The sequence below is a fragment of the Daphnia carinata genome, chromosome 2, assembly GCF_022539665.2.
Source record: "Daphnia carinata strain CSIRO-1 chromosome 2, CSIRO_AGI_Dcar_HiC_V3, whole genome shotgun sequence".
NCBI lineage: Eukaryota > Metazoa > Arthropoda > Branchiopoda > Diplostraca > Daphniidae > Daphnia > Daphnia carinata.
In genome coordinates, this window is record NC_081332.1 from 5,658,019 (window position 1) to 5,670,266 (window position 12,248).

General features: G+C 39.9%; 2 protein-coding genes across 2 annotated transcripts; both read right to left on the bottom strand.

Annotated features, from left to right (window-relative positions):
- Positions 1 to 3: 3 nt before the first annotated feature.
- On the bottom strand, positions 4 to 4,728 carry LOC130687008 (bumetanide-sensitive sodium-(potassium)-chloride cotransporter-like). The gene is made up of 15 exons (XM_057510167.2): positions 4,600 to 4,728; positions 4,331 to 4,529; positions 3,316 to 3,810; positions 3,125 to 3,239; positions 2,919 to 3,058; positions 2,406 to 2,847; positions 2,085 to 2,342; positions 1,801 to 2,012; positions 1,500 to 1,741; positions 1,244 to 1,425; positions 1,036 to 1,180; positions 745 to 969; positions 517 to 677; positions 339 to 450; positions 4 to 266 (listed from the first exon to the last, which is right to left on the bottom strand). Exons 1-15 carry the CDS (start codon positions 4,674 to 4,676, stop codon positions 131 to 133), a joined length of 3,141 nt encoding a protein of 1,046 aa, XP_057366150.1. The 5' UTR covers positions 4,677 to 4,728; the 3' UTR covers positions 4 to 130.
- Positions 4,729 to 6,649: 1,921 nt separating this feature from the next.
- LOC130687009 (bumetanide-sensitive sodium-(potassium)-chloride cotransporter-like) lies at positions 6,650 to 11,793 on the bottom strand. Its single transcript, XM_057510168.2, is given in 16 exon segments — positions 6,650 to 7,035; positions 7,038 to 7,048; positions 7,109 to 7,220; positions 7,290 to 7,450; positions 7,513 to 7,737; positions 7,805 to 7,937; positions 8,012 to 8,199; positions 8,261 to 8,502; positions 8,570 to 8,781; positions 8,844 to 9,101; positions 9,166 to 9,607; positions 9,665 to 9,804; positions 9,865 to 9,979; positions 10,040 to 10,534; positions 11,406 to 11,604; positions 11,669 to 11,793. Coding segments are annotated over 16 exon segments (3,120 nt in total). The 5' UTR covers positions 11,734 to 11,793; the 3' UTR covers positions 6,650 to 6,913.
- Between the last annotated feature and the right edge of the window lie 455 nt (positions 11,794 to 12,248).

A 12,248-nucleotide genomic window follows, 5' to 3' on the forward strand; every position in this document is an offset into this window, starting at 1 on the left:
AAATAATTTTATATCGCGCATTTGTTGGAACGCCCAAGAAAAATGTACAACAGGTAAGTGAAACTAACTTTTTAACACATTAAAAGATATAAAAGAAAACACATGAGTTCATTTTTAAAATATTTATAGATCAAGAATAAAAAGTGAGGACAGATGTGTGGTTGCCACGGACTAGGAGGAAAGGTGGCATGTTGGCTGTCAGCGTTTCCAACCAACTCATGTAAAGTGGGCCGCTAACTGTTCCTTTTTGTGGTACCGGCAGCGTCCTGGTAAGGAAATAAAGTTTAATTACTCAATTTGTTTTTGTTTTATGTTTAACTTTCAAAGCAACAACTTACATGACAATGAGATTTGCCTGAGTGGAATGCTGCAACAGCAACTCCCTCAACCTCATGAAATTGAAGGTTTTGGGCTTCTCAGCTATCAGCTCCGACTCTTTGATGACTGGTGCTGATTGTTGGTAAAGGAAAACATTAAAGCAAGTGAATCCTTTAGACATGCTGAACTTATAACTACCATTGCAATTTTGCATGCTGGACTCGTCATCTTTACGTACGAATTCGTGCGTCAGAGCGTCGAACCAGGCCTTCGTTTGCGTAGAGGGAGTCTCTGTTAAGTCGGGAATCACGACCACATCCGAAACGAGTATGCGGAATTTACTCAACAATAGTCGCATGCTGAACGAAATCAAAGATATTTACAATTTATGTGTCTGACACGTTGTTTTATAGATAACGATCGTACCTTTCTTTCTTGTGGCTTTGCTCCTCATTGACATCTGCCAGGCAGAAAACGCGTAACTTGGAATCGGCCCAGGTAGAACGTGTTGTCAATATGTGGGGCAATAACATAGATAGTCCACCGTCATCGTAGAGCCACCACACATCGATGGTGCCCCGTTTTTGCCTCATACGGAAACGATAGATGCTGTTTTGCACATCAGGAGACAACTCGTTTCCTTGAGGATCCCTGAGTTTTCACAACGTGAATTATAGTGATACTTTGAAATCAACGTAGCAACTCGTTTGTACTTACTTGAACATAACTCGTGTTTTCTTCATATGTTTTTTCTGTGCAGCGGAAATGGCATCACCAGACAAAGATATTTCATTAGGCTGTTGGGGTTTCCTATTTTCCACTGACTCGTCTGTTAGCCCAGTGTCTATGCTTCCGCTAATTACTGTAAAAAGAAAGTTACGAAACCCTGAAGACTGAGTACAGAACATTAAAATAATATTATTACCGAATGGTTTTGAAGAAAGACTGCCGTCAGGTGAATCTGCAAATGAAGGATTGTCAACGCCTTCGCCATTTGTTTTTTTGCTAGCGGAATTGTTCATGTCGTAGTCCCGAATAATTCCCTCGTAATCGAGTCCTTCTTGAACGCGAAGAATGGCCACGGCAACGTGCATTTCCAAAGCCGTACTACCGAAATAAGAAAAACAGCAACGCTTGAGTTTTAGTTAAATTAAACAATCAATAAAGGCTAGTCAACTAACTTGATGGCGACGAAATAGCTTTCAATCTCTTCGTTGTTGCTAGTACGCCACTCGCTTTGATAGCCAAGCAAAAGGATGTTGGGTCTCATTTTTCCCACTCCTGTAGCCTGTAACAAGGCTCCTACCCCGTTGGCAAACGATAAATTGTCTACCAGTGAATAAAATGCCTTTGTCTTGTGGGCTCGAAGCCAGTGCAAGGATTTTTTGATGCGATACGAACGATCCTTATGACTTTGGCGCTCCTAGACAGAATAAAAACATGAACACAATCAGAAACTTGGAAATGGCAAAACATAAATACCTTGAGGACATCGCCACACACCATCAATGAATTGTTTTTACAGAGAAGATAGGCAAAGTCGACGAGAGAGGGCCTCATGTTGGGAAGCCCAGTCATAACAAGAATTTGTGGCGTGTAAGTCTTAGTGTGATCGTCGATATTGCAAAATTGCTGAGCATTAGTAAGTGCCGTTTTGTAAACCTGCACCTGTGTCGACGAACCCCAGTTGACGTCTGAAAAAATTAGGCGTTCTCGTGAAACAATGCCACATCAAAGAGAATAATCAGTACAAGTAAATCCATTACCTGGTTTACGGTATCTGACTATAAAAAAGAAGGTGAACACTAAGGCACATGTCACGAGAGCTGTTGGCCAACTACACAAGAACATGGCCGCCACAGAGAGAGCAAAACCTAAGAGGCTCAACCATTTGTTGTAGTATCGAAAGGTAGGACGCCATCCGACAGGTTTGAACAGGTCGACGTGGAAGGTGGATAAATTGACTAGTCCGTAAGACGCCAAGTAACAGTTGGTAATCAGTGGAGCAATCGTGTTCAGATTGGCTGTAGGAGGTAAGCACACGTTAATATTGCAAAAAAGTTCAGTCAAACCATTTTGAATAATACCAATGAGAACGCAGATCAAAGCTATGAGAAAGGCAAGTCCATAAGCACGAAGAGGCTCGTTATTTTTACCGTATCCTTTACCGAAGACATGCAGGTAAGGAAAAATGCGATCGTTGCATAAAGCCTGAAAGATTTTAGGAGCTGAAACGAAGCAGGCCAAAGCCGAACTGAGGGTTGCAGCAAAGCAACCGAGGTAATTGAGGGGTCCGAATGCCGATACCAAAGTCATGACTTGGTAACTGTTCTGCAGTCCCCACTCGCAATCCTCGTCAAGGCAAAGATTCATGTAGTCGCTGACGGTGTCATTTTCGGTGTAGTTTGCCGGGTTTCCGGTAGCGTCACGAAGAACCGTAGCTCCAGCAATGACGGCAAATAAAATGTACGAGCTTGATGTCAATATAATGGCAAGTAGAGTTCCTCTAGGAATAGCTTTTGAAGGGTTCTACGTTCATCAGAATTTGAAAAAGAAGGATGTAAATACGTTTTTAGTATACGTGCACTGGGGTTAGTTACCTTCAAATCACCCGAGATGTTTGCACCAGCCAAGATACCAGTAGCAGCAGGAAAAAAAATGGCGAAAACGGAAAAAAAGTTTTGCTGGAACCCATCAAAAACACGATAGTCGGAATAGAAGTTAGTCGTAATAATCTCAGCTAAAAAATATAAATAATTTAAAATCATTTGAAATCGTTTCAGAAGTCGTCAGAAAATATCTTTACCATTATAACCCACAAAACCTTTGGATACTTCGTCAATCCCGGAAGGCCCTAAAATGCTTCCGACAATAAAATTGGCCAAGGCGAACATCAAGATCAAGAAAAATAACAATTGGGCCTGCCAGCATAGAAAATCAGAAAAATGAATATCAAACATCACATAACAGAAGCTACAATTATCTAAGAATACGCACCTTAGCTTCCCATTCCATTCCGATGCTGACGATCATGCCTAAAACTACAAGCGTGATACACCCGATGATCCTGATATCGTTAAGTCCTCCATCAACGATTTGAACTCCCCAATAGTCCTCGAGCATGTCAGAAAGCGCTTCACAGAAGCCAACCGTATGAAGTGCGATACCCATTGCGTTGGCTAAAGCGAAGATGATTCCAATTGCTCCTCCAAATTCGGGACCGAGTGAACGAGATATCATGTAGTACGTTCCTCCCCCTTTGATTTGGCCGTTCGTGCTGATGGCTGACATGGATAAGGTCGTCAAAGAAGTAACTGCTGTGGCCAGAAGAATGATTAGAATAGCTTGTCCTATTCCTGCTTCCCCGACAACCCAAGACAAGCGAAGAAAGAGCATCACACCCCAGATGTTGAGTAAACATCTGATAAGAACACCCTGAATCCAGCCGAATTTCACACCACCTGCAACCTTTTCTGGTCCATGATCCTCTTCCTGAAACAATTATCATACCACGAAACTTCAATTTTAGGACTTTTTTGATAAATATTAAACTAATAAGAAACCTGGTTACAAAGCAGCACCTTATTGGAGCTTCGTTTAATCAGAAGAGATTAAACATATCGAGTTGTGACAAGGATTTATCTCTTTTACTGTTAGGCGCGTAGAACACGAACAACAGTTTATAACAAGAAGATAGCATGTATGCTATTCTTATCGCCAATCTTTTATGGTACTCATCGATGTAAGCTTAGTTAAATCCTCCGATAATCAAAGCTGTATCACCAGATATATAGTAACTGATTTTACCTTTGTTTCTAGATGATACTCAACGAACAAAACCCAAACTATTTTGGTGGAAAAACAATCTCAGACATTCACTGATATAGACATAGGAATGCCTAGTCTAGCTTGTTGATAATTATGAATAGTTGTTTTCCGTGCTATAGTATTTAATGTTAATTGTCGCGCGGTTCAGGTACAGGGTGGGACAGAATATAAATTATGTAATTACCTTTAGATCGTAGGGCTCGCCAAAATATAATTCGGTAAGTGTTGCACGGGTCCCGATTTTCATAAAATGTGGATGATAATTGTCAGCTGAAGGCAATGTTTCACGCTTTAGATGATCTTGCAAGGTCTTAGTGTTCCGGATACTGTTTCGCAAGTGAGCTTTCTCTTCCAGCTGGGGCACATCGAGGAACATCGAGATTCTAACATGAAACACACGAACGTGTAGTAGTAGTACTTTTTCCCTTACGATAATCAAACATTTGATATTACCCGTTAGATTGTTGTGGAACGCTTCCTGCGGAGTTTTCAGGTGGTTGCGTTGTTGAACACGAGTCAATGTCGTCCATTGTAGAGAAAAAGGATACCTATCCAACTAGCTGCGCTTAGCTAATGTTTTATGTTGTCACACAACGGCTTTTATATAAGCTGTGTCTCCAAGCCTTGAATGTTTGATCAAGCACGTGATTTATGTTGTGGGTATGTATATTCAGATTATCATTTGCGAGCCCTAAAGGTAAATAATCGAATAATTGAGATACGCGAGCACATGATGCAGGATCGTCAATGTTGAGCTTTGATTCCGATTGGGAAAACTCGATGATAAATCAAATGGAAAAAAACAAAACGCATGAAACCAAAGACCATAAATGCTATATCAAATACAAACAGATACAATTTATTTTTTCAGCTGATTTCTTTCATCGCATGTGACTATACACCTCGCATTTGAGTGAGCTGTACCTTGTTTCGTTTACTTCGGCTATCGCAAATTAAGTGTCGAAGAGTTCTCAGGTAAGCAACATTGTGTTGTATTATCATCTTTGAACCTTCATAAAGATGCTGTTCATTTAGAGATACTGAGTACGATATGTCTTGACCCACTTACCTCGGCCTTGATAGATTGCTTTGTTTTAATAATGAAAAGAGGTCGAATCGATTAAACAGTATCAAATCATCGGTTGGTATTTTAACGCCAATTGTTCAAATCTGCATTATGGGTTATTTGGCTAATTTCATGGAGATCCTGCACCGCCATCAAGTGAAAATCTACAATGAATGAAGGCTCTACCAACTTAGAAATCGAATTCGAGCTCTTTGCCCCCTACAAAAAACATGCGAAATAAGACCAACTCTAAGCCCGATTTTTTAAGCCCGACTTTTCCAGAAAAAAATGTATCAAAAAATTATTTTAAATTCAGTAGAATCCAACCTCTTGTAACCAAATTTGAACCCTGGTTCCCAATAAAATATGTTTTTTTAGCACACATTATTTAGTTTTTGCATAAAACGCAATCAAAGTGGTTCATAGGAGTGGCCGTTTTCAAGTCGAATAACTCAAAAGCTACAAGTGTCACATGAAAACAAAGTTAATATTCGGAATTCTCATTTAATTTTGAATTTAAAAGCTACATCTATATTTTTGAAAAAATAAATATTTCATAGACATAAGCCCGGCTTTTTAAGCTCGGCCTTGTACGCCCGACTTTTCTATTAAAAAGTTTACTTAAAAATTTACTTTAAATTTCAACTTATTATAATCAAATTTTAATTCTGATTCCGAATAAAATATTATTTTTAACGTAAATTATATAGCTTTTTTGGGAGATACTTTCAATTCAAATAACTAAAAAACTATAAGTGTGGCAGAAAAACAAAGCCAACGTTCAGAATTCTCGTTTAATTTTGAATTTAAGTCATGTATTTTCAAAGCTATATCTATATTTTGAAAAAATAAATATTTCATAGAAATAAGCCCGACTTTTTAAGCTCGGCCTTGTACGCCCGACAATTCTATAAAAAAATTTACTTAAAAAATTACTTTAAATTTCAGCTTATTACAATCAAATTTTAATTCTGGTTCCGAATAAAATATTATTTTCAACGTAAATTATATAGTTTTTGCATAAAACGCAATCAGAATGGTTTTTTGGGAGATGTTTAGTATTTTTTATCTTCTTTGTCTGACTATATTTTCACATGGGTCGTTCAGCCGGTTTCATGTTGTTATCTTTATGTCTCCTACTGAATGCGGATACGCAGTTATTATGATTTCCAGCTGGCAAAGTTCGTAAAAAACCCCATGTCGTTTACCCCGGTTATCACTGTTTACATTGCAAAGTGTTTTTCCCTTTTCGTTTTCTAACTGGACATAATAACAAGGCGATTTGAATCAACAAAAATCTTCGCGTTTACCAAACCATAATTACTTTTAAATCTTTAAATGCAGATTTTTTTTCCACTTCAATTGCGATTAACGTGTTTCGAACTTTCACGGGATCTCAAAACACGATTTGGACAAGAGATAAGCCATTGCGGGGTATCACGATGGGGGAAATTTTTATTTCGTAACATGTGACCCAGCATTTTTGCACGCGACATGAGGTATACACAAAGCTTTGTTTTCATAACTTTCAAAAAATAACAAACAGGATCTTGGTTAAACCTTTAAAGGCTTATCGTTCCCGCAATTGCTTCCCTTACTTCTGATATACCACAACCATCATTAAAATTGGGCTAATTGTGTGGTTGCAAAACGAATACGGTATGAATGTGGCATACGACGAATATAAAAAAAAAAATAGGTTTAAGAATAAAAAGTGAGGACAGATGTTTGGTTGCCCCGGACGAGAAGAAACGGTGGCATGTTGGCCGTCAACATTTCTATCCAGCTCATGTAAAGCGGACCGCTAACTCTTCCTTTTGCGATATGGGCAGTGTCCTGTTAAACAATACAATCATACATTTCGTCACCATCACTTCTGTATCAAACACAACTTACATTACTACGAGATTTGCGTCAGTTGAGTACTGCAGCAGCAATTCTCTTAGTTTCATGAAGTTAAACGTTTTGGGCTTTTGGGCAATCAGCTCCGACTCTTTGATCGTTGGCACTAATTGTACAATATAAAAAGACTCATTTAAAAAGCGAGCTCTTGTAAGACATTTTAAAATATTTATACTCGTGGAATCTGGGATGCTTGAATCATCATCTTTGCGGACAAAATCCCTAGTCAGGGCATCGAACCAGACCTTGGTTTGGGTAGTAGGCAAATCCGTCAAATCAGGAACGACAATGACATCCGATACGGATATACGGAATTTTCTCAATAGAAGCTCCATGCTGTTTTACCAATAGACAAACATGTGCGATTGTATCTCAGATATTGTCAGATTGGTTCGTACCTTTTCCGCTTACTGCTCTGCTCCTCAATGGCATCGGCCAAGCAGAAAACACGCAACTTGGATTTAGCCCAATTGGAACGTGTTGTCAAGATGTAGGGTAGTAACATCGATAGGCCACCGTCATCGTAGAGCCACCACACATCGATAGTGCCCCGTTTTTGCTTCATACGAAAACGACAGATGCTGTGTTGCACTTCAGAAGACAACTCGTTGCCACGGGGATCCCTTAGTTCCAGTAAAAAGTTAGACTTTAATATTCTTCTTAACGAACCACTGTAATTGCTTAAAATACTTAAAAACAACACTAGACTTCTTCAAGTGTTTCATCTTCTTAGCAGCAACTGCGCCCTCACCGTTTTGCTTACTTTTCAGATAATCATCAGCCGAGGCTGTTGTCACTTCTCCATCGATATTGTTAATATCATCTGCAAACACACGTTTTCTTATGATGGTTGTTATTTAAAAAAAATAACATATCTGTTTAAATCGAAATACATACCGAAGGCAGTGAATACTGAGGCAATGTTGACTTCCGGTGAATCATCAAATGCTGGATTGTCGTTTCCTTCCGTTGTTTGTTTGCCGTTATCAGGGGCCTTGACATCGAAATCCCCAATAATGCCCGTGAAATCGAGTCCTTCTTGTACGCGTAGCACTGCCACACCAATATGCATCTCCAAAGCCGTGCTGTAGATTCATTAAAATAAGTTATTGAAATCCCCTTTTCACAAAAATATTAAGAACTGACTTGACGGCTGCACAATAGTCGTCTATTTCACTATTTTTACTGGTGCGCCATTCGCTTTGATAGCCGAGCAAGAGGATGTTCGGTTTCAATTTTCCGACTCCAGTAGCTTGTAATAAAGCTCTTACTCCGACTGGGAATGAAAAGCTGTCCACCACTGAATAGAAGGCTTTGGTTTTATGAGCACGAAGCCATCGCAATGATTTCTTAGTCCGTTCTGAACGTTGGCTGTGACTCAGCCGCTCCTAAAGAAGACAGTCTTACGATTATGCAATCTGCTTGCTATAGATGTTATGGAAAAATATAAAACACCTGAACGATGTCACCGCACACCATAAGCGAACTGTTTTTGCAGAATAGTTTGGCAAAATCGACGAGGGAAGGTCGCATGTTTGGTGGTCCCGTCATGACAAGAATTTGTGGCGTGTATGTCTTGATGTGTTCGTCGGTGTTGCTGTACTGTTGCACATTGCTTAACGCTGCCTTGTAAATTTGCACCTGTGTCGACGAGCCCCAGTTGACATCTGGAACATTAAAAGACGCGTTACTTATCAGATCCGCAGACTACATGGCTGAATTCACTAACCTGGTTTCCGATATTTAACTACGAGGAAGAATGTGAAGACTAACGCGGACGTCACGAGAGCTGTGGGCCAACTGCACAAGAACATGGCAGCTAAGGAGAGAGCAAAACCTAAAAGGCTCAACCATTTGTTGTAGTAGCGAAAGGTAGGACGCCATCCAACAGGTTTGAACAGGTCGACGTGGAAGGTGGATAAATTGACTAGTCCGTAAGACGCCAAGTAACAGTTGGTAATCAGTGGAGCGATCGTGTTCAGATCGGCTGTACGAAGCAAGCGCACGTTAGATATTGAAAAATAGTTTAGTCAAAACATTTTGAATAATACCAATGAGAATGCAGGCCAAAGCGATGAGAAAGGCAAGAGCATAAGCACGAAGAGGCTCGTTATTTTTGCCATATCCTTTACCGAAGACGTGCAGGTAAGGAAAAATGCGATCATTGCATAAGGCCTGAAAGATTTTAGGAGCAGAAACGAAGCAGGCCAGAGCCGAACTGAGGGTTGCAGCAAAGCAACCGGCGTAATTGAGCGGGCCGAATGCCGATACCAAAGTCATGACTTGGTAACTGTTCTGCAATCCCCACTCGCATTCCTGGCCGAGGCAGACTGCCATGTAATCACTTACTGTTCCATTATCGGTGTAATTAGCCGGGTCTCCCGTAGCGTCCCGCATAACGGTAACGCCCGCAATAATGGCAAACAAGATGTACGAAAACGATGTGATGACGATGGCCAGCAAAGTGCCGATAGGAATAGCTCTCGAAGGATTCTGTGGTTGAGAAAGATGAAGTAAATAACGCATTCTTTTATTCTTAGCTATAGTTACCTTCAAATCACCCGAGATGTTTGCGCCAGCTAAAATGCCAGTTGCAGCTGGGAAAAAGATTGCGAAAACGGAGAAGAAATTCTGTTGCAATCCGTTTGAGACGCGATAATCGGAATAAAAATTAGTCGTCGCTAATTCCACTAAAATAAAGCAAAGCGAGTTAAAGACATTAACCTCTTGTAATATCAAGTACTACGTACGTTCGTAACCGACGAAGCCTTTAGCCAACTCGTCGACTGTGGAGGGACCTATGATGCTTCCCACAACAAAATTGGTTAAAGCGACGACTAAAATTCCCATAAATAACAATTGGGCCTGTCAAAATAAAACAATTTTATAATTAATCAAGCCGGATTAATACGTCAAATAAATTACCTTAGCCTCCCATTCCATTCCAATGCCAACGATGAGGCCCAGAACAACAAGGGTAACAGAACCAATGATTCTGATATCATTGAGTCCTCCATCAACAATCTGGATTGCCCAGTACTCTTTGAGCATGTCAGAAAGCGCTTCGCAGAAACCAACCGTGTGAAGTGCGACGGCCATAGCGTTAGCTAAAGCAAAGATGATGCCAATGGCTGCTCCAAATTCCGGACCAAGGGAACGCGAAATCATGAAATACGTTCCTCCCCCTTTAATTTGGCCGTTAGTACTGACGGCCGACATGGACAGGGTCGTCATAATCGTGACAGCTGTGGCCAGCAAGACAACTAGAATAGCTTCACCGATGCCCGCTTGTCCCACAACCCAAGACAAGCGAAGGAAAAGCATAACACCCCAGATGTTTAGCAAACATCGGACGAGCACACCTTGAACCCAACCAAATTTCACACCTCCAGCTACCGTCTCCTGTGCCGCCTCTTCATTCTATAATAAATGGCAATAAATTACAATTTCTTATTGGATCTTATTCGGATTTCATTGGCTTTGTAAATGCATTTGAATAAAAAAAAACATGACATAAATGTGGTTGTCAATCAACGTGTACGGAGATGACTTCATCGCATTGGATTGCTACTAGGCAAATCTGACCAAAAATCTTAGGATTTCCAACGTTGTAAAACAAACAACGGTGTAGACAACAAGGCGTTGTATGTAAATAAGACATGGTAAACATCGCGTGATAAAATGATATAGCAGTCCCGATCAAAGGTATATGCACTTGACTTATACCACGTCTGGAAATTCTTTAGTTATTCACAAGGAAAGGTATTTGGAAGGGAAAATCAAGCGTTCTTTTTTATTTACGCATATTCGTATCCTGTGTAATAAAATGAACCACATTGCGTAATGAAATATTATTTATCACCTGTTTATCTGTAAAACTGTATGAAGCAAGGTGCTAAACTGGCGCGTGAAACAATTGAACAACTGGCTTGGACGGATGAAAAAAAAACGTTTTTATATTAAAGATAATTATATGCATGATTCTTGCTGCTGTTATAGCCTCGTCACAAAAAAATTTTGCACATTGTATTACCATTGTAACACCTGGCTATTGTTTACTTTTCAATCATTCAACATAATCCTCATCTAACATCAACTTTGTGAACAAAAGCTTTCTCTAGGTGATTTACATATACGTGATAGTGGTGTAACAGATAGTTCACAAAACAAAAGGAAATAGTAATTAGCACTAAAATAAACAAACAAACTCTAAAAAGTCTATAACTTATACCTAGTTCAATAACCTGTTTTTATCTCCTTTATAACAATAAACGGTATGTAGCACAAGTACCTTTTGATCACAGACGTGTCCAAGATGAAGTTCATCAAGGGTTGCACGCGATCCAATCTTCAAAAAATGGGGATGATAATTATCTGAGGAAGGCAATGTTTCGCGATCCAGATGCTCTTGCAAAGTCCTCGTTGTCCTCACACTGTTACGAAGGTGGCTTTTCTCCTCCAGGTTGGCTACATCGAGATGTATGGTGATCCTGATGCATTGAAACACGAATTTATTTATTTCAAAACAAACAATGGAAATTAACGGTATGACACCTGCTGGAAGTATTTTGTCTGCTAGCGGACGGAGTTGCAACGTTGGACGAAGGGTTTTCTTCCATCGCAGTAAAGAACAAACGAGACACAATTGAAAACCGAAGACGTCGTTAATTAACTGTTGGTTTCGGCCAAGGTATTGCCGCCCTTATACTGGTCCTGGGTGCTGGATATACATGGAACACAAAGCGAACCGAGGGCGTACAGTTGGGATTATCTTTACGGTCATAAAGGTAATAACAAAGATATAGTTTGGAAGAACAGTAAGTCTTTAAGCTTTAATGACACCATCATTTGAACTAGTTCATTTGCCGCGTGAAACGAAGGCTAAGTCAAATAATTTAGCTTCCTTGCGAAATGGGTGGCATGTTGAAAGGAGCCGTTTATCATAGTGCGTTGAATTATGTGACAAAGAAACAATTAGCATTAAAATGGGATTGACCCGGAATTGACATTGATTTTTAAAACTAGCACAAACAATTTTCATCGATCATTACATATCATTAGGTGACTCAATGATCTTGCTATTCAGAAAATGTATTCAACTTCCGCGTGTTGATTACGAGCTGGAATATGGAAC

Excerpts from the sequence above, each read along its gene's own strand:
- LOC130687008 (XM_057510167.2), bottom strand. The coding sequence starts at position 4,676 with ATGGACGACATTGACTCGTGTTCAACAACGCAACCACCTGAAAACTCC. Across the intron at positions 3,059-3,124 it reads AGGTTTTGTGGGTTATAATG|CTGAGATTATTACGACTAAC; the intron begins GTAAAGATATTT and ends TATATTTTTTAG. Across the intron at positions 451-516 it reads CAGCATGCAAAATTGCAATG|CACCAGTCATCAAAGAGTCG; the intron begins GTAGTTATAAGT and ends ACCAACAATCAG.